General features: G+C 43.7%; 1 protein-coding gene across 3 annotated transcripts in view; it reads left to right on the top strand.

Moving 5' to 3' along the window:
* The window catches only part of LOC105487027 (putative adhesion G protein-coupled receptor E4P), a 62,843-nt gene extending 37,933 nt beyond the window's left edge, over positions 1 to 24,910 (top strand). For 2 of the 3 annotated variants that reach the window (XM_071087960.1, XM_071087959.1), the window contains exons 10-18: positions 2,009 to 2,173; positions 3,037 to 3,231; positions 11,669 to 11,904; positions 15,646 to 15,712; positions 16,298 to 16,389; positions 19,551 to 19,731; positions 21,963 to 22,058; positions 23,297 to 23,413; positions 23,582 to 24,910. In XM_071087960.1, the coding sequence (XP_070944061.1) occupies positions 2,009 to 2,173; positions 3,037 to 3,231; positions 11,669 to 11,904; positions 15,646 to 15,712; positions 16,298 to 16,389; positions 19,551 to 19,731; positions 21,963 to 22,058; positions 23,297 to 23,413; positions 23,582 to 23,611 (1,179 nt within the window). In that variant the 3' untranslated portion in view covers positions 23,612 to 24,910. Of the gene's footprint in view, positions 1 to 2,008; positions 2,174 to 3,036; positions 3,232 to 11,668; positions 11,905 to 15,645; positions 15,713 to 16,297; positions 16,390 to 19,550; positions 19,732 to 20,674; positions 20,776 to 21,962; positions 22,059 to 23,296; positions 23,414 to 23,581 lie in introns of those variants that run through there. The other variant, XR_011617923.1, reaches the window with a different exon arrangement.
* The last annotated feature ends 1,760 nt before the right edge of the window (positions 24,911 to 26,670 follow it).

Below are 26,670 nucleotides of genomic sequence, written 5' to 3'. Positions count from 1 at the left end.
ACACTATCCGAGATATGGAAACAGCCTATGTATCTGTCAACAGATGAATGAAGATTTTTTTTTTTTTTTTTTTTGAGACAGAGTCTCGCTCCGTCGGCCAGGCTGGAGTGCAGTGGTGCTATCTCGGCTCATTGCAACCTCCATCTCCCTGGCTGAAGCGACTCTCCTGCCTCAGCCTCCCGAGTGGCTGGGATCACAGGAGTGTGCCACTATGCCCAGCTAATTTTTATATTTTTAGTAGAGACAGGGTTTCACCATGTTGGCCAAGCTGGTCACGAACTCCTGACCTCAGGTAATCCGTCTGCCTCAGCCTCCCAAAGTGCTGGGATTACAGGTGTGAGACACCGTGCCTGGCCAATAGCTTTTTTTTTTTTTTTTTTTTTTTTAACAGACGGAGTCTCACTCTCACCCCAGGCTGAAGTGCAATGGCACGATCTCTGCTCACTGCAACCTCCGCCTCCTGAGTTCAAATGATTCTCCTGCCTCAGCCTCCAGAATAGCTGGGATTACAGACCCCTGCCATCATGCCTGGCTAATTTTTGTATTTTTAGTAGAGACGGGATTTCACCATGTTGGCCAGGCTGGTCTCAAACTCCTAACCTCAGGTGATCTGCCTGCCTCAGCCTCCCAAAGTGCTGGGATTACAGGCGTGAGCCACCATGCCCAGCCTAATGTACCACACTCAATGTAACTACACTTAATAAGTGTATACTTGAGATCTGCTGAGAGAGTGCATCACAAATGTATTCACCACATACACACACACACACACAAATATGTGAGGTGTTGGATATGTTAGCTTCATTGTGGTAATCATTTAAAACTGTATACATCTATCAGAATGTATAAACATAGTTTTTTGTGGGTTTTTTTTTTTTTTTTGGTCAATCACACCTCAGTAAAGCTTGGGAAGAAATGAAATGTTGGGGCATCCAGAAATTGCCACAGTGAGATGCCATTCTCACGTTGAAGCCAAAAGGCAATGGAGGAGAAGCTTTACTGAGCTCAGTGGAAGCAGGAGGCAGGAATGAGGGATCGCTCTGCAGAAGATGGAGATGGTTTAAAGTAGAAAGGGCACAGGGAAGAAATACTTTATTTCTCTCTCTTCTCTCACCCAAAGAGTCTCACCAGTGCCTCTCTTTGGTTCTATAAATAGCAGGGAAGCTGGCAAAGCCATTCAGAGGGTCAACACCAGGGTTCTGAGCTGACCAGAGAAGGGCAGAATAGATGGAGAATAAACCCACCGCAGGCGTGGTGGTGTGAAACTCTTCCCCTACAAGTGTATTTCCAATCCAGTTTCCAACACTGCATAGTGATTAACCTATAAAGTTGAAATAATAAGCTGGGCACGTTGGCTCATGCCTGTAATCCCAGCACTTTCGGAGGCCGAGGCGGGTGGATCACTTGAGGCCAGGAGTTCAAGACCAGCCTGGCCAACATGGTGAAACCCCATCTCTACTGAAAATACAAAAATTAGCCGGGCATGGTGGTGTGCACCAGTAGTCCCAGCTACTTGGGAGGCTGAGGCAGGATAATTGCTTGAACTTGGGAGGTGGAGGTTGCAGTGAGCTGAGATCGCACCACTGTACTCCAGCCTGGGCAATAGAGCAAGACTCTGTCTCAAAATAAAACAAAATAAAAAATAAAACCAGGAAGAGACCCACTTTCTTTTTTTTTTTTTTTTTTTTTTTTTTTGAGATGGAGTCTTGCTCTGTCGCCCAGGCTGGAGTGCAGTGGCCGGATCTCAGCTCACTGCAAGCTCCACCTCCCGGGTTCACGCCATTCTCCTGCCTCAGCCTCCCGAGTAGCTGGGACTACAGGCGCCCGCCACCTCGCCCAGCTAGTTTTTTGTATTTTTTAGTAGAGACGGAGTTTCACCGTGTTAGCCAGGATGGTCTCGATCTTCTGACCTCGTGATCCGCCCATCTCGGCCTCCCAAAGTGCTGGGACCACAGGCTTGAGCCACCGCACCCGGCCTAGACCCACTTTCATACTCTTCTCTTTCCAGCCTGGTGACGAGAGAACAAAACATATCTGTGTCTACTGGGAGGGACTGGAGGGAGGCAGCTGGTCCACTGAGGGCTGCTCTCGTGTGTGCAGCAACGGCTCTTACACCAAATGCAAGTGCTTCCATCTGTCCAGCTTTGCCGTCCTCGTGGCTCTTGCCCCCAAGGTACCAAGATTAATTCCTGTGAACCTGTGTATGTCCCGGAAGCTGTGAGTCATCCTCTGCATTTCTTACAAAAAGATTCTAAAGGCCATGCATGGTGTCTCACACCTGTAATCTCAGCACTTTGAGAGGCCAAGGTGGGTGGATCATTTGAGGTCAGGAGTTCGAGACCAGCCTGGCCAACATGATGAAAACCCGTCTCTACTAAAAATACAAAATTAGCTGGGCATGGTGGCGCACACCTGTAATCCCAGCTACTCAGGAGGCTGAGGGAGAAGAACTGAGTGAACCCAGGAAGCGGAGGTTGCAGTGAGCCAAGATTGTGCCACCGTACTCCAGCCTTGGTGACACAGCAAGACTCCATGTTAAAAAAAAAAAAAGAGATTCTAAGACAAAGAGTCAGATAGTAGTAGCTTACTTGAAAGCGGATTACAGGAAACACTAGTGGGGGATTGAGACAATGAGATGGAAGTAAGACAGATGTCAGTGCAGACAGCATTATCAAGCCAGTTACCACCATAGGTAACTGGACTTTATTCCCTCTGGGGGACTCTGGGAGTCAGTGTAGAACTCACATCTCTGGGTCATTCTATCTGAGCTGCAAGGGAGCTGGGGTATTTATACACCAACTCCCATTAGTCATTTGTTAAGAGCTGTATCCAGCACTGGTCTAGTTGTTTCGGTTTTTAACATTCCTGTGTGATGAGTGTTATTACTGCCCTCATTTTGAAGATGAGAACACTAAGTCTCAGAGAGGTAAAGTCAATTGTTTCAGGGACTGAACAAGGAAGCCCATCTGACACTACCTCAGGAACATACCACCACCACTGGACACTATCATGGATTCCCCCTTTGGTGTTTTGCAGGAGGACCCTGTGCTGACTGTAATCACCCAGGTGGGACTGGCCATCTCTCTGCTGTGCCTCTTCCTGGCCATCCTCACCTTCCTCCTGTGCCGGCCCATCCAGAACACCAGCACCTCCCTCCACCTACAGTTCTCCCTCTGCCTCTTCCTGGCCCACCTCCTATTCCTGACGGGCATCAATAGAACTGAGCCTGAGGTAGGTAATTTACCCAAATTACCTCATGGTCATAATGAATCCAGCCATCTTGTCCCACAAGAAGATGGAGAGCAAGACATTAGTCAGCAGTGATGGTGTAGAGAGGAAAAGTATGAGCTCCATTTCAGTTGTCCTCCTATACAAAGGCCATTTAGCAAAGTGATTGAGTGTCAGGCTGATGGTATTAAATAGGGTAACATTAGTGGTTGTTAGGATCACCTCCAGAATGTCACAGGCTTGCCACAGTGGGAGTTATTTTTTCCTTATGTATCAGTAGAGGGTGAGCAAACAGGTCTGAAGAGTGTCTATCCTGCACCATCAGGCTGAGGGAAGCTCTGTCATTTTTCCATACACAGCTCCCAAGGTCATCCTGGTGTTCTTCACATTTCAACCAACTGGGAGGGGGAAAAGAACATGGCTGAGTCCCACGGTGGGAGGTTAATATGTGCCACACCAGGAAGTGGTGCATCTCACTTCCCCTCACACTCTATTGGCTAGGATTCAGTCACATGATAACACATAACTGCAAGGGCAGTTGGGAAATGTAGTCTCTGGGAAGCCACTTCCTCCTGACAAATCTATACTCTGGATTTGAGGGTGGGGAAGAGGCTTAAATTTTTGGTGGGCAGTGAGTTTGCTGCAGTGATCTGCACTTGAATCACAGCTCTTCACGTTACTTGCTGTAAAACCTTGTTGAAGTGACTTCCCCTTTTAATTAATTTATTTACATCTATTTTTTAATCTGAAAAATACAAATTATATATATGATATTTTTTTCTGTACAGCATGTTTTGAAATATGTATACATTGTAGAATGGCTCAAGTGATCTAATTAACATTTGCATTACCTCACACACTCAGCTTTGCTGTGTGTGTAGTTTTTTTTTTTTGTTTTTTTTTTAATGGCGAGAATACTAACAACCTATTCTTTTAGTGGTTTTTGAGAATACATACGTTGTTACCATGTAACTATGGTCACCATGTTTTACAATAGAGCTCTTGTGGCTTCCCCTTTTTAAACTTCCTCTGCAAAACAGGGGCCTAGTCGTAGGATTTAGTAAGAATTTAGCAAGATAAAACATATAAAAGATTATGAATTAATCACTCAGAGAACAGTGTTCATCTTTGTCTTTATCATGATCATGGCCATCATATGATCCTGGAAGATTTAAAGCTAGACGGTTCTCTAAGTCTTCTGTTAACCCTAAAACGCTGTGATCACACAGCTAGAAAGTTACAAAAGCATTCTGTTGATTTTTAAATTTTTTTCTTCCTGACAAATAGTATAGTTTTATGGTTAAGAGTAAGTACATTTTCTGGAGATAGTTTAGGTTCAAATCCAATTTTATTTTTTATCAGCTGTGAGATTTGGGGGCCAGATTTTAACCTCTTGGTGTTTCATTTGAAAATAGGCAGAGGTTGGGAAGACACAGTCCTCAGGCCAAATCTGGCCCGCCTTCTGTTTTTGTAAATTAAGTTTTATTAAAACACAGCCTCATCTATTCATTTACATATTGTCTGTGGTTGCTTTTGTGCTACAATGGTAGAATAGTGTAGTTGCAATAGAGATTCAACCACAAAGCTTAAAATCTGGCCCTTAAAAATTTTTTTTTTGCCGGGCGCCGTGGCTCACGCCTGTAATTCCAGCACTTTGGGAGGCCGAGACGGGCGGATCACGAGGTCAAGAGATTGAGACCATCCTGGTTAACACGGTGAAACCCCGTCTCTACTAAAAATACAAAAAATTAGCTGGGCGTGGTGGTGGTCGCCTGTAGCCCCAGCTACTCCGGAGGCTGAGGCAGGAGGATGGCGTGAACTCGGGAGGCGGAGCTTGCAGGGAGCCGAGATCGCGCCACTGAACTCCAGCCTGGGTGACTGAGCAAAACTCCGTCTTAAAAAAAAGAAAAATTTTTTTGTCTCACAGTAGTGAGGTAATAATATGAGTTGAGTTAATACTTACAAAGCAATTTGATCAGTGTTCACCCTTAATTAAGTGCTCAGAAGGTACTAATTACTTCTCTGATAAAATTTTCAAATAATGTTTTTAAAATCTGTAAAAATAATATTGTGGTTAAGATGGAGTTGACTTAGTCATCTTGAATATATATGCTTTTATATAATGCTCTAAAATCCTACCTCTTATTTTATTTATTTATTTATTTATTTATTTATTTATTCATTTGATGGATATTCTTAAAATACCTACTGTGTGTCAGGCATTGTGCTGAGAATACATTAATAATTAAGTGAACTACCTCAATTACTTTCCCCATAGAGTTCACAGCTTAGAAACATGTGCTGAGGTTGGGTGTGGTGGCTCACACCTAATCCCAGCACTTTGGGAGGCCGAGGCAGGTGGATCACCTGAGGTCCGGAATTTGAGACCAGCCTGGCTAACATGGTGAAACCCCACCTCTACTAAAAATACAAAATATTAGCCGGGAGTGGTGGTGGACGCCTGTAATCCCAGCTACTCGGGAGGCTGAGGCAGGAGAATGGCTTGAACTGGGGAGGTGGAGCTTGCAGTGAGCTGAGTTTGCACCACTGCACTCCAGCCTGGGCAATAGAGCGAGACTCCATCTCAAAAAAAAAAAAAAAAAAAAAAAAAGAAGTGGCCACAGATAAAAGTAAATGAATATGTGTGGCCATGTGCTAATAAAACTTTACTTACAAAAATAGATACTGGGCCAGAACTGGCCCAAAGCCACAGATTTCCTAACCCTGCTCAAGGCAGCAATGGAAAGGACTTCAAGCTGGGAATGACAGAAAACACTTCTCAGGTCAACAAAAGTTGAAGGTAAAAGTAACTGGAGTGAGAGGAAACTAGCAGCAGAAAGAACAGCAATAGGGCTATGAAGAGTCTGAGTGGGAGTTACTAAAAATATGGGCCAGGTGCGGTGGCTCACACCTGTAATCCCAGCACTTTGGGAGGCCGAGGTGGGTGAAGAACTAGATCAGGAGTTCAAGACCAGCCTGGCCAACATAGTGAAACCCCGTCTCTACTAAAAATACAAAAAATTAGCCAGGTGTGGTGGTGGCGGGCACCTGTACTCCCAGCTACTCGGGAGGCTGAGGCAGGAGAATTACTTGAACCCAGGAGGCGAGGGTTGCAGTGAGCAGAGAGCGCGCCACTGCACTCCAGCCTGGGTGACAGGGAGACTCCATTTCAAAAAATAAAATAAAATAAAATAAAATAATAAAAATATGAACCCTGCTAGAGGAAGTGGGCCAGATTTTAGGAATATTTGTAAGGGGAGTTGGTCAGACTTGAGGCCCAAACAGATGTGGAAGTGGTACATGTGCGAGAAAGCAGAAATAAGGATGAATTAGAGGTTTCCCATTTGGGAGGTTGGGTAGATGGATGGTGAGAAAGAGGAACAGACTTGAAGCAAGAAGTAGAATGAATTCGGTTTTAAATCTGTTAGTTAGAGGTGCTGGTCAGACACTGGAATTGAGACATACAATAGAAAATTGGACATAGGAATTTTGAGCCCTGGAGAGATTAGAGCATGGGAAAGGGATATTGGAGTTTTCTACACGAAGGAGACACTTCAAGCTGCAGAAATAATGATGAGAGGTATGTAAAATGGATTAAGAATAAAGCTCTGTGGAGGAGGAAGAAGGGGGTAGAGGGAGAAGGAGGAGGAAGAGGAAGGGGGGACGTTGGGACAGGAGGAGGAGGAGAACTCTGCACATAGTCTGTCCATAATCCTCTCCGAGTCCTTGAAGCCGTGGTCTCAGAATGGAGGCCACCCTGTAGGGAGGGTCTTCACAGGTACCAGGCCCTCTGCAAACACATATGAGGTAGGGACCACCAGGATGTAGGAGCCACAATCTCCACATTCCAGGTGGGGACTTGGAAGTCACACAAGCCTAGTCCACCTTTTAATTGCCAACTATACTTCAAACCAGTCCTTCCTTAAGCCTGAATTCTATTTTCTCTTGAAAATCCCTAGAGCAGTGGTTCTCAGCATCTTTGAGGTTGGATCCCTTTGAGAATTTTGTTGAACGCTAAAGCCCTTTTTCCCAGACAAATGGACATATACACAAAAGTTTGAATAAAACTTCAGTTAATTCAGGGACAGGAAAAGCAAATTCAGGCCAGGTGCGGTGGCTCACGCCTGTAATCTAAAGATTCAGAGGAGGAAGATACACGAGATACCTGAGAAGACTCAAAGATAAGCAGGTGAGAATTCCTGGATAGATGAGTGTCCAGGACATCGAAGGACAGGAAGTGTCAACTAGGTTGATCAGCTTCTGCTGAAAGGCCAAGTAGGTGGACAGGCGCGGTGGCTCATGCCTGTAATCCCAGCACTTTGAGAGGCCAATGCTGGTGGATCACGAGGTCAGGAGTTCCAGACCAGCCTGGCCAACATGGTGAAACTCCGTCTTTACTAAAAATACAAAAATTAGCAGAGTGCGGTGGCACACACCTGTAATCCCAGCTACTCAGGAGACTGAGGCAGGAGAATCGCTTGAACCTGGGAGGCGGAGGTTGCAGTGAGCCGAGATCATGCCACTATACTCTAGCCTGGGCAACAGAGCAAGACTCCATCTCAAAAACAAACAAACAAACAAACAAACCCAGAAATGCAAGTAGAGAGACTGCTGGATTTGGTAGTTAGGAGGTTATGTTAGTCAGGGTTTCTGGAGACACAGAAATAGTAGGATGTGTGTATATTACTTGATCGGATTTACCTGCTTCATTGCATGCCTGCTAATTTTTGTTGGAATGCCATTCTTGGTGAATTTTAAATTATGAGCGCTGTATCTTTTTAAAAAATTCTTTAAACATTTTTAGGCTTTTGAGGGGACATAATGAAGTGACTTGGAAACAGTTTGATACATTCAAGTCTTGATGCTAAGATTGGATAGCGTGGTCACAGAATTCTCTTTCTTCTAGGGCTCATTTGGCCCCATTCATGATATAATACTCTCCTGATAATTTTACCTGAAATTCTGGATGTTAAGAGAGTCTACATACAGAGAGCCTGTTTACAGAAAATCTGCTCTAACATACAGGGAATCTGTATATTAAACTTCCCTAACACACAGAACTTCAGGTAAAATTGGGTAATAGGAACAAACCATTTGGATAATAGGAGCAAACTATTTCCAGTCCTGTGTGAACTCAGAAGATGTTCTGCCTACTCCTTCTTAGGAGTCTTTTCCTAGTTTTGGTCAGTCTCTTTGCAAGCATTTGCTGATAAGTGACCAGACCCTCTGCCGGTCTCTCCGCTTCCCCACTTCCCATCCCCACTGTTGCTCCCTACCCCGTGGTATTTGGCCTCAAAAATTCCTTCCTTCCTTCCTTCCTTCCTTCCTTCCTTCCTTCCTTCCTTCCTTCCTTCCTTCCTTCCTTTCTTCCTTTCTTCCTTTCTTTCTTTCTTCCTTTCTTTCTTTCTTTCTTTCTTTCTTTCTTTCTTTCTTTCTTTCTTTCTTTCTTTCTCTCTCTCTCTCTCTCTCTTTTTCTTTCTTTCTTTCTTTTCTGAGATAAAGTTTTGTTCTTGTTGCCCAGGCTAGAGTGCAATGACACAGCCTCCGCTCACTGTAACCTCCACCTCCCGGGTTCAAGTGATTCTCCTGCCTCAGTCTCCCAAGTAGTTGGCATTACACACACCTGCCTCTATATCCAGCTAATTTTTTTTTTATTGTATTTTTAGTAGCAACAGGGTTTCACCATGTTGGCCAGGCTGGTCTCGAACTCCTGACCTCAGGTGATCCACCTGCCTCGGCCTCCCAAAGTGCCGGGATTACAGGCGTGAGCCACTGTCCCCCACCGACAGGGAAGATTTCTACTAAGGACCGTGAGGGAGAATCTATTCCATGCCTGTCCTCTAGATTCTGGTGTTTTCCTGGCAATCTTTGGCATTCTTCAGCTTGTAGAAGCATCACCTCCATCTCTGGCTTTGTCTTCATTCAATGTTTTTCTTGTGTATGTGTCTGTGTTTGATTCTCTCCTTTTCTAGAAGGATATCAACCATGTTGGATTAGGAGCTCACCCTGGTTTAGTATGACCTGCTCTTAAGTAATTATATCTGCAAGACCATTTTTCCAAATAAGCTCACATTCTGAGATATTGGGGGTTAGGACTTCAATATATGAATCTGGGGAGGGAAGACAAAATTCAATGCTTAACAGTCTTCTTTTTTTTTTTTTTTGAGACAGAGTAATGCTCTGTCACTCAGGCTGGAGTGCAGTGGTGTGATCTCAACTCACTGCAACCTCCACCTCCAGGGTTCAAGTGATTCTCCTGCCTCAGTCCCCTGAGCAACTGGAATTACAGGCAACCGCCACCACGTCTGGCTAATTTTTAAAATATTTTTAGTAGAGACGGAGTTTCACCATGAGCAACAAGAGCGAAACTCTTGTTTCACTCTGACCTCGTGATCCACCCGCCTTGGCCTCCCAAAGTGCTGGGATTACAGGCGTGAGCCACTGCACCCAGCTGTCTCCTCATACTTTGCACTTTATTTCCTCAATTCAGCAAGACTGCTGGACTTTTGGGGCATTACTTCTCCCTGAAGAATGACCCGTAGACTCTCTTCAGGTAGTGAGTAGATGACCTGAGAAAGTTAACTCATTTTTTCCTCCTTTTTTTTTGAGATGGAGTTTCGCTCTTGTTGTCCAGGCTGGGGTGCAATGGCGCGATCTTGGCTTACTGCAACCTCTGCCTCCTGGGTTCAACCTATTCTCCTGCCTCAGCCTCCAGAATAGCTGGGATGATAAGCATGAGCCACCACACCCAACTAATTTTGTATTTTTAGTAGAGATGGGGTTTCTCCATGTTGGTCAGGCTGGTCTCGAACTCCTTACCTCAGGTGATCTGCCCGTCTGGGTCTCCCAAAGTGCTGGGATTATAAGCATGAGCCACTGTGCTCCGCCTTTCCCTCCTTTTAGAGATCACGGTAAACATAAGTACTCAATGCCTATTCTCCAATATCTGTAATTCATAATGTCACACATGTCATTTAGCATTTAGTTTTTTAATATGGGAGGGTAAATCCCATCCTCATTATGTTATCACGATTAGAAATGGAAGTTTATTCCGCACATGGAATGGAAAATTTTGTGTCTGGGAACACATCTAGAGAATTATGAGAAATCATGAAGCATGACTTCTATAAAAGTATATTCATTTGCTTTGGCTGCCATAACAAGGTACCACAAACAGGGTGATTTAAACAATGGAAATTAATTTTCTCATAATTCTGGAGGCTCATGGTCTGAGATCAATATGTCAGCAGGATTGGCTTTTTTTGAGGTCCTTTTCCTTGGCTTGTTGATGGCCGTCTTCTCCCTGTGTTCTCACTTGGTCATCCCTTTGCATGTGTCTGCACTCTAATCTCCTATTTTTAAATTTTTATTTATTATTATTTTTAAGATGGAGTTTCACTCTTGTTGCCCGGGCTATGGTGCAATCTCAGCTCACTGCAATCTCCACCTCCCGGGTTCAAGCGATTCTCCTGCTTCAGCCTCCCTAGTAGCTTGGATTACAGGCATGTGCCACCACGCCCAGCTAATTTTTGTATTTTTAGTAGAGACGGGGTTTCTCCATGTTGGTCAGGCTGGTCTTGAACTCCCAACCTCAAATGATCCATCCTCCTCTATGTACATCGAAAAATAGGAGATTTTTAGATGTACATAACTCGTATTGGATTAGGGCCCACATATCTGAACTTATTTTAACTTAATGATCTCTTGGAGAGCCCTGCCTCCAAGTACACTCACCTTCTGTGATACTGGGGATTAGAACATCAGCACATGATTTTTTTTTTTTTTTTTTGAGATGGAATCTCGCTCTTTTCATGCAGGCTGGAGTGCAATGGCGCAATCTCAGCTCACTGCAACCTCCGCCTCCTCCCAGGTTCAAGCGATTGTCCTGCCTCAGCCTCCCGAGTAGCTGGGATTACAAGCATGCGCCACTACACCTGGCTAATTTTTGTATTTTTAGTAGAGATGAGGTTTTACCATGTTGGCCAGGCTGGTCTCAAACTCCTGACCTCAGGTGATCCACCCACCTCGGCCTCCCAAAGTGCTGGGGATTACAGGCGTGAGCCACCGCACCTAGCCAATAGATGTGTTTTTAAGAGTTTCCCCTGTGGACATTTGGAGCTCAATTCCACCGAGGATCCCCAGGGGGCAGTGTAGAGAACATGTCTTAGATATTAGTGGATTCTACCAATTTTCGTTTATTATACATTTGGGGGCTGTTCCCACGACATGTATTCCTTGGGTTTCTACCCTGCTCTATGCATGATGTAAACAGACTTCAATAAGTAGCAGAAGTCCTCAGAAAATGTTTAGCACCCAGGCAAAATGTTATAGATGCTCAAATAGAAATTCCAGGCAGCATCCAGGAAATGCTACGTGCTGAGCATATAATCAGGTACAGACCACATCTGCTGTACACCCCTGACTCTTCTGTTCCCTTCAGGTGCTGTGCTCCGTCATCGCAGGGCTGCTGCACTTCCTCTACCTGGCTTGCTTCACCTGGATGCTCCTGGAAGGGCTACACCTCTTCCTCACCGTCAGGAACCTCAGGGTGGCCAACTACACCAGCATGGGCAGATTCAAGAAGAGGTTCATGTACCCTGTAGGCTACGGGATCCCAGCTGTGATTATTGCTGTGTCTGCAATAGTTGGACCCCAGAATTATGGAACATTTACTCAGTAAGCATAATGCGTGTCTTTATGATGGTAGTAGCAATGGCCATGGCTCCTGCGTGACTAAAATCAAAATGTTTTCTTAGTCCATCTTTTCTTTTTTTTTTTTGAGATGGAGTTTTGCTCTGGTTGCCCAGGCTGGAGTGCAATGGTGAGGTCTTGGCTCACTGCAACCTCCATCTCCTGGATTCAAGTTATTCTCCTGCCTCAGTTTCCCAAGTAGCTGGGACTACAGGTGCCTGCCACCATGCCTGGCTTATTTTTGTATTTTTAGTGGAGACGAGGTTTCACCATGTTGACTAGGCTGGTCTCGAACTCCTGACCTCAGGCGATCCACGTACCTCAGCCTCCCAAGGTGCTGGGATTATAGGCATGAACCTTCGCACTCAGCCCTTAGTCCATCTTTTAATTGCCAATTATACTTCAAACCAGTCCTTTCTTAAGCCTGTTTTCTCTTGAAAATCCCTAGAGCAGTGGTTCTCAGCATCTTTGAGGTTGGATCCTTTTGAGAATTTTGTTGAAAGTCAAAGCCCCTTTCCTCAGACAAATGTACATATAAACAAAATTTTGAATACAACTTCAGTTAATTCTGAGACAGGAATGGCAGATTCCAGCCAGGCACAGTGACTCACACCTGTAATCCCAGCACTTTGGGAGGCCGAGGTGGGCGGATCACCTGAGGTCAGGAGTTCAAGACCAGCCTGGCCAACATGGTGAAACCGCGACTCTACTAAAAATACAAAAAATTAGCTGGGCGTGGTGGTGGATGCCTGTAATCCCAGCTACTCAGGAGGCTAAGGCAGGAGAATCGCTTGAACCCAGGAGGCGGAGGTTGCAGTGAGCTGAGATTGTACCATGGCACTCCAGCCTGGACAACAAGAGCAAAACTTGGTGTCAAAAGGAAAAAAAAAAAGCAAATTCAGAGCCCCACATTAAGCACCCATGAGCTACATGTTCTCCTGGATTCTGAAAGAGTAGGTGGAATGGGCTGAGATGAATCTCCGAGATGTGAAGAATAACAGCAATATTAAAAGCGTCAAAGCCCTGTGGTGCATCAAAAATGGTGCTTCCTCTCTGCAGCAGCTCATGCCATTCTCACCATGACCCTGTGATGTCAGCAGTTTATTTGCTTACTCACGGGACACCTGGGCTTGAGTGCATTTCATAAACTTTTCCAAGGTCAGAGCTGCAAGGTGAGTACGTCAGAATTTTCAAGGCAATACTCTGAATAGCCGTGTTTTATTGCTTCACTAAAGAAGCTTGCAAAACTCAACACACAACCGTTAGTTGAAGTAGTTAATACTTTGTTAATGGTGCTTGGGTTAGGAAGTAGGTTGTGCATACACTAAAACATCATGTATGTTGTTTTATCACGTATGCAGTCCCTCTCTCTTTTTTTTTTGCAATGGAGTCTTGCTCACCTGTGCAGTGGCGTGATCTCGGCTCACTGCAGCCACTATCTCCCGGGTTCAAAGAATTCTCCCGTCTCAGCCTCCTGACTAGCTGGGATTACAGGCACCCGCTATCATGCCCGGCTAATTTTTGTATTTTTTAGTGGAGACAGGGTTTCACCATGTTGGCCAGGCTGGTCTTGAACTCCAGACCTCAGGTGATCTGCCTGCCTCGGCCTCCCAATGTTGTCCCTCTTAAAGTCAAAGAGGTGCTTTGTTTTCAGCTTGAACTCTATATCCTGCCAGAATGGTGGAGATAGAATGGTGGAGGAGTTGACCAACATTTTCTTTTTTTTACAATTTTAGGTACTCCCTTCTGATATTTTTCTATTATGGGAGATGGAAATTTGGTGTGTGTGTTCTTTTAAAATGATACTTTAAGTTCTAGGGTACATGTGCATAATGTGCAGGTTTGTTACATATGTATACATGTGCCATGTTGGTGTGCTGCACCCATTAACTCGTTAATTACATTAGGTGTATCTCCTAATGCTATCCCTCCCCCGTCCTCCCTCCCCACAATAGGCCCCGGTGTGTGATGTTCCCCACCCTATGTCCAAGTGTTCTCATTGTTCAATTCCCACCTATGAGTGAGAACACACGGTGTTTGGTTTTCTGTCCTTGCAGTAGTTTGCTCAGAATGATGGTTTCCAGCTTCATCCATGTCCTTACAAAGGACATTAACTCATTCTTTTTTATGGCTGCATAGTATTCCACGGTGTATATGTGCCACGTTTCCTTAATCCAGTCTATCACTGATGGACATTTGGGTTGCCATTGTGGAAGACAGTGTGGTGATTCCTCAAGGATCTAGAACTAGAAATACCATTTGATCCAGCCATCCCATTACTGGTTATATACCCAAAGGATTATAAATCATGCTGATATAAAAACACATGCACACATATGTTTTATTGTGGCACTATTCACTATAGCAAAGACTTGGAACCAACATTTTCAATGAAAGTCCAGATAGTAAATATGTTTGGCTTTGCTGGCCACAGGGTCTCTGAGGTGACTACTCAATGTTACCCATGTAGTATGAAAGCAGCATGGACAATATGTAGCTGAATGAGTATGATTGTCTTTCAGTAAAACTTATGAAAGCAAGTAGTGGGCTGGATCTGATCCATGGGCCATAGTTGGTGACCCTTCGGATAGAACTTAAATTTGGAAGCTTTTCTGCCTACTGAATGTTGGAGATTCAGGCTCTCAGCTTCCATTTAAAAATAAGGTATGCCACTTTGGGAGGCCGAGACGGGCGGATCACGAGGTCAGGAGATTGAGACCATCCTGGCTAACCCGGTGAAACCCCGTCTCTACTAAAAAATACAAAAACTAGCCAGGCAACATGGCGGGCGCCTGTAGTCGCAGCTACTCGGGAGGCTGAGGCAGGAGAACCGCGGGAACCCGGGAGGCGGAGCTTGCAGTGAGCCGAGATCGCGCCACTGCACTCCAGCCTGGGCGACAGAGCGAGACTCTGTCTCAAAAAAAAAAAAAAAAAGAAAGGTATGCTACCTCTGCCATCATAAGCCAAGAAAGAATACACATTATTTGGACAACAGAGTACCTGATGCATGGAATATGCTTTATTAGAGTCAGTTTTTATAATTGTAGTTAAGTTATTGTTTTTACTCTCTCAATATAACAATCATCATCAACTTGCTAACTACATTTATTACCATTAACTCATTGCTAGGAACTGTAGTCAAAAACTTTAAGCACATTATCTTCTTTAATCTTTCCTACAAGTTCTATATGAAAACAGTGACAAAATTCTGATGAAAAAAAATCAAAGGATATCCAAATAGATATTCTATGTTCATGGATAAGAAGACTCAACGTTATCAAGATGGCAGTTCTTCCCAACTTGATCTATAGATCCAACACATTCCAAATCAAAATCCCAGAAAATTATTTTGTGGATATTGACAAATTGATTCTGAAGTTTAGATAAAGGAGACAAAAAAACCTAGAATGGCCAACACTGTTTAGAAGGAGAACAACGAAGACAGAGAACTGACATTCCCTGACTTCAAGCCTCAGTAGAGAGCTACAGTCATCATTTAATCTTTCCAGTACTTTGATCAGCTCTATTATACACTTGAAAAAACTCAGCCTCAGAGCATGCATCTGCGTCAAATGAGAACTCACATCTGACGCCATCTAAAATTCAGGATTCTGAGCGAAGCAACTCCTGGCCCTGTTCAGATCTTGCACCAGGAGCCTGCATTCAAGGTCTCTCTGCCTTCTCCCAGGGAAGAGACAGCTAATGCTTCTCTCTCTTTCTCAACAGCTGTTGGCTCAAGCCTGATAAAGGATTCATCTGGAGCTTCACGGGGCCAGTGGCAGTCATTATCTTGGTAGGTGATAATTATTTATGGGTGTGCCCGCCTTGGGTTGACCAAGCATGTAAAATGTTTTTCTTATCTAAGGGGAAATGAGATGAAGATAAGAAATACAGCCTAATGTGATCAATCCCTCTTCCCGAAAGTACTGTCTTCACTTTTCTTTCCTTGGATTCCCCCTGGCTCACTTGTTGCTTTGATGTAATAATATCATCTCTCCTGGGACTTCTTTTTCAAAATGCTGTTATTCATTCATTCAACAAATATTTAATGGTTGGCCTCTCTACACAGGGCGACATGGTTTCCTGTTTGTCAGGAACTTTCTGATGACACCTGTTCCCTGGTAGAGACATTAATAGCACCCTTCTACTTTCAAAGTGTCCTGGTTTGAATGATAAATTGTATTGTCACCGAATCAAGCACCAAATGCTACAGGGCATATGCTGTGTGTTGCACATAAAGGACCAGAACATATGTGTGTACCATCTTTATAAAACCTGTGTCTTTTGGGAAAAGATTCTTAGGTCCCCCTGAAATTAGACTGTATAAAATGACTCCAAAAGAAAATTCCAAGTCACTTTTTTCATGCGGTTCCCACAGATCAACCTGGTGTTCTACTTCCAAATTCTGTGGATTTTGAGAAGCAAACTTTCCTCCCTCAATAAAGAAGTTTCCACCATTCAGGATACCAGGTAAGAGAGCATCAGAATCAGTGGTACCCACACGTTATTCCTACATGATCACTCTTTCGGGAAAAAAAGAACCCACGCAGAAATATGATATAAATTACCCTGGTATACGATAAAGGGTATGTGAAGGACAACTTATAGAAGAAATAGAAACTCTGATTTTCAGGTAACTTCATTTCCTTATTCAGTAAATATTCATGCTGAGTGCAGTGACTCACACTTGTAATCCCAGCACTTAGGGAGGCTGAGGTGACAGGACTGTTTGAGTCTAGTTGCTCAAGACCAGCAGGGCAACATATTGAGACCCCTGTCTCTACAACAAAGTTACAAAATTGGCTGTGCATAGTGGCGTGTGTCTGCAGTCCCAGCTATTTGGGAGGCTGCAAAAGGAGAATCACGTGATCCAGGGAGGTTGAGGCTGCAGTGAGCTATGATCACGTCACTGTACTCCATCCTGGGCAACAGAGCGAGACTTTCTCAAAAAAAAAAAGTAAAAGAAACATTCATCAAGTGCCTCCTTTGTATAACATACTCTTCCAAGAGTATCAACATCCTCCTCCCACTCCACCAAGAGCCCATATACCTCTGGACTCTGTTTCTTTCTTTCTTTCTCTCTCTCTCTTTCTTTCTTTCTTCTTTTTTCTTTTTTTTCTTTTTTTTGAGACTGAGTGTCACTCTGTCACCTAGGCTGGAGTCCAGTGGCACGATCTTGGCTCACTGCAACCTCCATCTCCCGGGTTCAAGCAATTCTCCTGTCTCAGCCTCCTGAGTAGCTGAGACTACAGGTGCACGCCACCACGCCCAGCTAATTTTTGTATTTTTAGTAGAGATGGGGTTTTACCATGTTGGTCAGGCTGGTCTTGAACTCCTGACCTCAGACGATCCACCTGCCTCAGCCTCCCAAAGTGCTGAGATTACAGGCATGAGCCACCGCACCTGACCTGGACTCCATTTCTTTGGTTGTAGAAACTCGATTCTCATGGGTACCAATCTACGCTATTAAAAATAATGATGACAAAAACTAATGTTCAATAGAATCTTGATAGATGCTGGACATTTATCAATATTATTTCATGGCATGCTAATACTTTCAACCTATGGGGTGAATGCTACTAATACCCTCATTGATAATATGAGCCCACAGCTCACCTTACCCAAGGGTGGGTAAGGATCTTGCCTTGGTGAGTCATATGTATGAAAATTAAAAGGACTATCTGTCTAATTTCAAGCCGTGTCTCTAGTCTCCACTACTTAGTAAACCAGTCTGACATTTCTTAGCCTTGGTTTCCTCAATTATTGAGGGTCAAAGTGCCACCCTCCTTGGTGGTTCCCCATCCCCCTATTTCTCAATTCCTTACCCTCTAAGGTCTCACTTCTTCCTTAGAACTGCAAGCAGCAAGCTCCATGTCTGACCTCATCCCCAGCACCATGCCCTGTTGCCAACCTCTTCCTCTTGCTGGCGAATAGACAGTTATCCCGTTGTGCTACACTAGGTTAATGTCATACTTTGGGGTAGAGATTAACTATCTCATCTATTTCCTAAGTAATAAATCCGAGGTTAACACTGACATGGTGGAAACATCGTGCTCTTTCAATAGGAAGGACTTGGATTCTAGAAATTTCAAACATCATGGCAGGAAGGGGAGGCTGGATAAGAGGAGTTGAGAGACTTGTTCCAGATCTGTTAGAAGCCCCCATCCACTTGAGTCCCTTTGCCTCCTAAGCTCCAGAATTAACCATAGCGCTATCAAATCCCATAACTGGCCAGGCACAGTGGTTCACGTCTGTAATCCCAGCACTTTGGGAAGCTGAGGCGGGTGGACCATAAGGTCAAGAGATCGAGACCATCGTGGTCAACATGGCAAAACCCCGTCTTTACTAAAAATACAAAAATTAGCTGGGCGTGGTGGCGGGCACCTGTAGTCCCAGCTACTCGGGAGGCTGAGGCAGGAGAATCGCTTGAACCTGGGAGGCGGAGGTTGCAGTGAGCCGAGATTGCACCACTGCTCTCCAGCTTGGGCAACAGAGCAAGACTCCATCTCAAAAAGAAACAAAAATCGCGTATTTATGACTCCCTTTTCCTGCACCTTGGCTCTGTCCTCTTCTCCCTGCAGACTGACTACCCACAGCTGATGAACAGGGCGGAGCCACCCCAAAGGGGTCTCACAGATTCATTCTCCAAGCCTCTTACTTCAAATGCTTAAGACAGAAAATCTGGTTGGCTGGGGGGAAAATGCATTGATTGACTTCTTACAGGTCAGGTGTCTACTCTGGGGTAACTGGCTATGGTCAGTGGGGATGAAGCCATATGGTACCCTTTAGGTCAAAGAGAAAGTTGTCATGGGAGAATCCTGATATACCAGTGATTATGCTGTCTCCTAAATGTAGACATAGGTAGGTTTTCTGTCATTTCTATAAGTATATATCTTTCTGTAAGCGTAAATGGAAGGAGGACTGGATATAAGAAAAATCACCAAGCTAGATTGCAGTTGTGGAAAACCTAGGAACCAAATCAGGAGCAGGAAGGACTGATTAGCAAGTTTATCACAAACCATAATATGTATTGAGTATTTACTTTGTGCTAGGCATTGTTCTAAGGACTGGAATTAAAGCAGTGAGTAAAACAGACCAAAATCCCTGCCCTCGTAGAGTTTATATTCCCAGGGGGTAACGCAAAAAGTAAAAAGTGAAGTCTCATACACACACACACACATACACTGTCACACACACTCATTAGCTCTCCCAGCCAGCTGCCATCAACAATCCCACTCCATTATATGAAACACAATATTTTTTGTGTGAAGAAACTCAACATTATGTTATGTTCTAAAGTCAGGAATTCACCATTATTCAAATTTTTAAATACAGATTTCTAGAAGGCATTTTCCCATAAATCTTCCAAAAAGTCTAGGCAGAAGACATGCAGATAAATCAAATTATTTTCAACGGTGGGGAAAAAGCACTATTCTCAGTGATTTGCCATGATTGAAACCATGGGTTCCACTTCATCCTCAAGCTGTGTGACCTTGTTGTATATGTCACTTAACTGCATGAAGCTGTTGTGAGGTTTAAATAAGGGAAAGCATTTAGTTAGCACTAATGGTAACTACACTTGTGGTGAATACCTGGTAAACCGTAGTTATTATTACTTTTATTCCCTGCAGAGTCATGACATTTAAAGCCATTGCTCAGCTATTTATCCTGGGCTGTTCTTGGGGCCTTGGTCTTTTTATGGTTGAAGAAGTAGGGAAGACGATTGGATCAATCTTTGCATACTCATTCACCATCATCAACACTCTTCAGGGAGCATTGCTGTTTGTGGTACACTGCCTCCTTAATCGCCAGGTAAGGCTACTTATTTTGTCTGTCATCAGCCTAGTCCCAAAGTCTAATTGAATGGTTGTTCACATTCTCACTCTTCTCTGACCTTTTATAATTGTATTTTGGGGTCTTCTTGGTTTGAAGATGAGGGTTTAGGTGTTGCTGGGGTATGCTATATCCTGTGGGTTTCATCTGTTTGGCATCACATCCCTGAAGAGCATGGATCAGTCAGGATAAGATGGATTATGCTGCAATAACAAATAGCCCCTTGCCTCCCACACTCAGTCTTAGCAACTTACAACAATAAATGTTTATTTCTTGCTTGTGCTACATAAGTACATCGTCTTTCCTCTGGGGTGCAGGCTGAAGGTGTGACCTCTTTAGAACATTGATGGTTTCATGGCACAGGAAAAGGAGATTGTGGGAAAGCACAGCTTAGCTCTCTTAAAGCTTCTACCTAGTAGTGATGCACCTCTGTTCTGCTCTCGTTTAATTGGTCAAAGCGAGTCACATGGCCATACCTCAGTTCACCAAGAAGGGGATGAATAATCCTCCTGTAGTGAGGAGCACTACAGGAAGTGATGCTGAAATATGTGGTATAATCTACCATAAACTCAAAGAGACTTCAAGTCTAATCCCAGTTCCTCCACTGAGTATGTGGCTGTGTGACTCTGGGTAAACTTCCTATCCTTTCTGAGCATCATCTGTAGTTTTCTCATCTGCAAATGTGGTGATGCCTTCATTACAGGGTTGAATATTTAAATGAATCAGTGCAATCTCCTAGCATAGTCCTTAGTACACATTAAGATCTCAGTGAGTGTCGTTATTTCAATTTTACTCTCCATAGAAAATTAGGACCAGTTCTCCTGTCATTTTCCCTTTGCTGTTGAATAAAACTACAAGCAGTTAAAACGCTAGTGGCAAAATGCTATCTTAACATGTCATTAATTTCTCTTCAATCTTTTAGTGCCTTAATGCTTGATACTTCTCACTCACAGAAGAAGTAAAATCAGTTTTAGCATGTCAAGGAGGTTAGAGGAAGGCAGTTCTTGGAATCATGGAGGATGGGTGAGTGTAATGGCTAGCGTCAGGGCTCTGAATAAAGATGACAAGGTTTTGAGTCCTGGCTGTGTGACCTTGGGCATGTCAATTTACCTGCAAGAGCCTCAACTTCTTCATCTTTAATTGTGGGTAGGAGAAATGTCTTTCTCACTCCATTTATGTAATAATTAAATGATATATTGCATATACAGTGTATTGAATATAGCTAGTGTTCAACAAATGGTGACCTTCACCATCATATAATCACCAACACTCCCACCATTATCATCTAACCATCATCACAATAGTCACTTTTATCATTACCACCTTATCATCTTTATCATAATCACCTTCACCATCACCACCTTCATTACCTTTATCACACCTTCATCATCTTTACTATTATCACCATCACCATCATCACCATTACCATAACCTTTAATTCACCCTTATCATCATCACTAGCATCACCACCACCTTTACCATCACTTTCACCATCATCACCTACATCACCATCTTCATGATCATCACCATCATCATCACCATCACCTTCATCATCACCTTCACATTACTTTCATCAACATCACTATCACCACCGTCACCATGACCTTCATCATCACCTTCACTACCATCACCTTCATCATCACCATCATCACCTTCATCATGATCATTTTCATCATCACCATCATCACCGTTACTTTTACCATTGTCCGTTCCATTATCATCAACTTCATCATCATCACCTTCACCATCATCATCACTATCACCTTCATTATCATCATCTTCATTATCATCACCCTCACCATCATCACCATTACCATCAACGTCACCATCACCAATATCATTACCTTTATCACCTTCATCATCATCACCTTCATCATCACCATCATCACCATTACCATCACCTTCATCATCATCACCATCATCATCTTAATTACCTTCATTACCACCACTACCATCAACAGTCACCTTCATCACCATCATCATCATCATCTATTGAGTCCTATAGTGTCTGATATTTAATACATACCTTTTTTTACAGCTGAGAAGTTTGAGTTTAAATAAAATGAATCAACATAAGCATGGCCAAGATTATATGGAAAACTAGAAAGAGAGTAGGGCTTGGTGTCTTTATCTTTAACCTCCCATTTTAGGATCCTTTCTCCTAAACTGAGCCCTGGATGTAACATGGACCTCTCTACTCAAATTTCCAGGTGCGAATGGAATACAAAAAATGGTTTAGTGGGATGCGGAAAGGAGTAGAAACTGAAAGCACTGAGATGTCTCGCTCTACTACCCAAACCAAAACGGTAAGATCAGCCCTTTCTGAGTTCCTTATTGGAACCCAACATCTCATGCCTCTGGAAGCTTCCTGGTTCTTTGATCTGAAAGAAAAGAGAAATTGCATTAGGTTCCTGTATTATGCAGCTGAAGTTTCTGGGTATTGAGACCAAAACCAGAACCAACCCTTCCTTCCTTCCTTTCTTCTTTCCTTCCTTCCTTCTTTCTTTCTTTTTCTCTCTTTTTTTCTTGCTCTCTCTCAGTCTCTTTCTCTCCCTCACTCCTGGTTTCCCTTTCCTTCCTTACATTTTATTTCTTTCTCATTCTCTTTTTCACTATCTCTCTTTGTCGCTCCCTTCCTCCTTCTCTCTCTTTTCTGACTCTCTGATCCATTCTTTCTATCCCTCCCTCCTTCTCTTCCTCTCTCTTTTCATTTCTTCCTTCAACAAATATCCAAAGGATATTTAACATTTTAAAAAATTTATTAGCTACACTCATTTAACAAATATTTATTGTCCGGCACTGTTTAGGTGCCGGAGAACCATCAGTGGACACATTGACAGTAGTCCTTGACCTCACAGAGCTAACATTCTAGTTGGGTGAGGGGACTGACAACAGACCTCAAAAAGTGAATTTTATGGTATGTTACAAAGTGATAAATGCTTCAGAAAAAAATAGAGCAATGGAGAGCAGCCAGGAATGACAGGGTGGGAGGATTCCAGTTTTAAATAAGGTGACTACAAGAAGTTGGCACTTGACCCAAAATTTGAAGGCTGTGTATGATAAAAACGACCTCTGGTTTGTGAAATTATCTAGATTTGGAGGACTAGGAAGAGACTTTTGGTCAGAAACCACAGATTCCTGAGTGCTGTGACTCATGAAACTGGGTTTACCCCTAGAGGGCATCCTGAATGCTAAGACCATGGAGCTGTTGCAAAGATATGAGCTTTATTTGGGACAGAGAGCTTCTTAGCTAGGGTAGCACCTCTCATCGTGAGGATTAAATGATGTCAAATAAGCACGTAGAAGGCTGCCTGGCACCACAGGAAGCCCCTGTAAATGTTTGTGAAAAGATAAAATAAAATAACCATTATTAGATGGTGGAGCTTTTTTGGAGGAGGGTGGGAAGTTGTAATGTCAGATATTGAGCTTTGGATCTTACAGAAATCCTAGCTTGTCATCTCTGGGCAGGTTAGAAGTTTTAGTTAATTTCTGAGGTATTACATTCTCTTTCACCTTTTCTCCTTATTATCTTTCCCCTAAGTAGGAAGAAGTGGGGAAGTCCTCAGAATTCATTCATAAAGGAGACACTCCATCATCATCTGCAGTTTCAAGCAAGCAACCACAGCCACAGGTTCATCTCGTCTCTGTTGATTGGCTAAAGGTGAACTGACCTGGCAAATTCCATGGCAATGACCCGGAAGTTACCATTCCTTTCCGTTTGTCTACGGCGCCCCTGTGGTCACACACAGATTGGACAAATGCTACTATTTCTAGCTTTCCTGTGAAAAGTCCAGGCTCATTCACCTATTTTGGCTTTTTATCTTCATAGAAAGAACAAGACATTTGGGAGAATTCTTAGATCCGGAGTCCAATAGTGTGGCACATGCAATGAAGTGTCTGAAGGATGCATTTTAAAGATGGCGGGCGGGAGAAGTGGATTTTCTTCTTGCAGCTACTGCCACCTTGCCAGAAAATCACTAACTGGAATCTGGATTCAGCTCATAGTTCCCTTTCTGGCCTCTCTGCTGTATTTTATGCTCCCAAAGATCTTACATCGTCACTCCACATTCACATAATTCAGCAATTTCCATGCGGTTCAATATTAAAGAGGGTGTTGCATTTCGCAATACAAAAAGGTATCATTTCAGCTTAGGGGTGCATTGTCATTGGACAGGCTCTTTTGTCCAAGACACTGGCATTTTCCCCATTTTCTTTGCCTGAGACTTTTTTTTTTTTTTTTGACAGAGTTTTGCACTTGTTGCCCAGGCTGGAATGCAGTGGTGCCATCTTGGTTTACTGCAACCTCCGCTTCCTGGGTTCAAGAGATTCTCCTGCCTCAGCCTCCCGAGTAGCTGGGATTACAGGCGGCCGCCACAACGCCTGGCTCATTTTTTGTATTTTTAATAGAGACAGGGTTTCACCATTGTTGGCCAGGCTGGTCTTGAACTCCTGACCTCAGGTGATCCAGCCACCTTGGCCTCCCAAAGTGCTGGGATTACAGGCGTGAGCCACTGAGCCCGGCCTGCCTGAGACTTCTCGAACCTGCATGTACACATGGATTAAAGATCATTTTGTTTCCTTAATGTCTTCTTGAACATGTCCCAGTACAAATGTCCAGAAACAAAAACCGTGGGGCATTCAGACTCATTTTTTCATTTTACCATTTCTAATTACTTTTGCAAAGTTACTGCGTTTTAGGTATGGTTTTCAGCGCATTAGTAAATGTGTGGATGATTGTTATGACAGAATAGCTCCAAAAAGATTTTAAATGCTAATGACTGTCAATGTTAAAATAGGCAAGAATCATCATCATTTATTTGAAGAAATTTCAAACCAGGTGCGGTGGCTCATGCCTGTAATCCCAGCACTTTGGGAGGCTGATGTAAGAGGATTGCTTGAGGCCAGGAGTTTGAGACGCTCTGGAAAACACAGTGAGACCCCATATCTACAAACAATTTACGAAATTAGCTAAGCATAGTGGTGCGTTCCTGTAATCCCCGCTACACAGGAGGCTGAGGCAGTAGGATTGCTTGAGCCCCAGGAATTCGAGGCTGTAGTGAGCTATGATTGCACCACTGCACTCCAGCCTGGGAGGCCGTGATACTCTGTCTTATATAAAAAAAAAAAAAAGAAAAGAAAAGAAAAGAAAAAAAGAAAATCATGTGAGGTCTTCTTTTGGGGTTGCAGAAAAAGGGTTGAGGACTTTTCTGCTTAATTAACGCAAACGTCTCCTCCATCGATGTAAACAGCGTAGTGTACATCCACTCCACCTGCTGGCTTTGAAGTCACGTAATTCCTTTGGAAAAGAAAAAATGTAGGGAAATTCACATGGTTGCAAAATGTGTGCATGCTGCGCAACTTTTTGTTTTGCATAATTTCAAATTTACACGAATAAAGGCTGCGTAAAACGCAATCTTCCTGGGCAGCTGACAAACCCTTGTGCCGAATTCCTACTCATGTTGCTATTGCTCTCTGGTCCTTGGCGGTTGAAGAAAGACAGAATAAATAAGCCATGTATTGTAGGTGCTGCAGGTTTGAATTCAGACTCCTCTATTGGCCATTTTTCCTCCCTTCCAACTTGAAGCCTGCCTTCCTTCCTTCCCTCCTTCCTTCCTTCCTTCCTTCCTTCCTTCCTTCCTTCCTTCCTTCCTTCCTTCTTCCTTCCTTCCTTCTTTCCCCCCCTCTTTCTCCTTCCTTCCTTCTTTCCTTCCCCCCTTCTCCTTCCTTCCTTCCTTCTTTCTTTACCTTTTTCTTTTCTTTTCTCTCTCTCTCTCTCTCTCTCTCTCTCTCTCTCTCTCTCTCTCTCTCTCTCTCTCTCTCTCTTTCTTTTTTGTTTTGTTTTTGTGGAGTTTCACTCATGTTGCCCAGGCTGGAGTGCAATGGCGCAATCTCGGCTCACCGCAACCTATGCCTCCCAGGTTCAAGTGATTCTCCTGCCTCTGCCTCCCGAGTACCTTGGATTACAGGCATACACCACCATGCCCGCCCAGCTAATTTTGTATTTTTAGTAGAGATGGAGTTTCTCCATGTTGGCCAGGCTGATCTCGAACTCCTGACCTGAGGTGATCCACCTGCCTCAGCCTCTCAAAGTGCTGAGATTACAGGCGTGAGCCACCGTGCCCGGTAGGCTCCTTTCTTTCTTTCCTGCCTCTCCCATTCTTTTCCACTCTTTTTAAGAGCCAGTCTGGCTTCTGCTTCCTTCAAAATCAATTTCTTATTCAGGCTTTCAAATAAATGCATCTTTTTTTCTTTTTTCTTTTTGAGATGGAGTCTTGCTGTGTGGCTAGGCTGGAGTGCAATGACACCATCTTGGCTCACTGCAACGTACGCCTTCCAGGTTCAAGCAATTCTCCTGCCTCAGCCTCCAGAGTATCTGGGACTACAGGCATGTGCCAGCATGCCCAGCTAATTTTTCTATTTTTAGTAGAGACAGAGTTTCACCATGTTGGCTAGGTTGGTCTTGAACTCCTGACCTCGTGATCCACCCGCGTCAGCCTGTCAGCCTCCTAAAGTGCTGGGATTACAGGTGTGAGCCACTGCGCCTGGCCAAATAAATTCATCTTTTAAACTCAATTTATTCAGGCCTGTACGACATGACTTACCCCTCCACGTGGTGTGCTGTTTCACAAATGATGTTGTGTGTGTTTGTAAATCATGCCTCCCTCAATTATAAAATTTGTGAAGGCAAGAATGGCAGAGATGATACATTAAATATTCTTGGCCTCCACCTAATCATTATATCTCAAATTCTACACTATTGATATTTTGGGCTGAATATTTATGTATTTATTTATTTGAGATAGAGTCTCGGTTTGTTGCCCAGGCTAGAGTACAGTGGCACAATCTTGGCTCACTGCAACCTCCGCCTCCCAAACGATTCTTGTGCCTCAGCCTCCTGCTGAATAGCTGGGACTACAG

This window comes from Macaca nemestrina, chromosome 20 (genome assembly GCF_043159975.1).
Source record: "Macaca nemestrina isolate mMacNem1 chromosome 20, mMacNem.hap1, whole genome shotgun sequence".
In the NCBI taxonomy this organism is placed as follows: Eukaryota; Metazoa; Chordata; class Mammalia; order Primates; family Cercopithecidae; genus Macaca; species Macaca nemestrina.
This window is presented reverse-complemented; position numbering and strand designations above follow the sequence as displayed.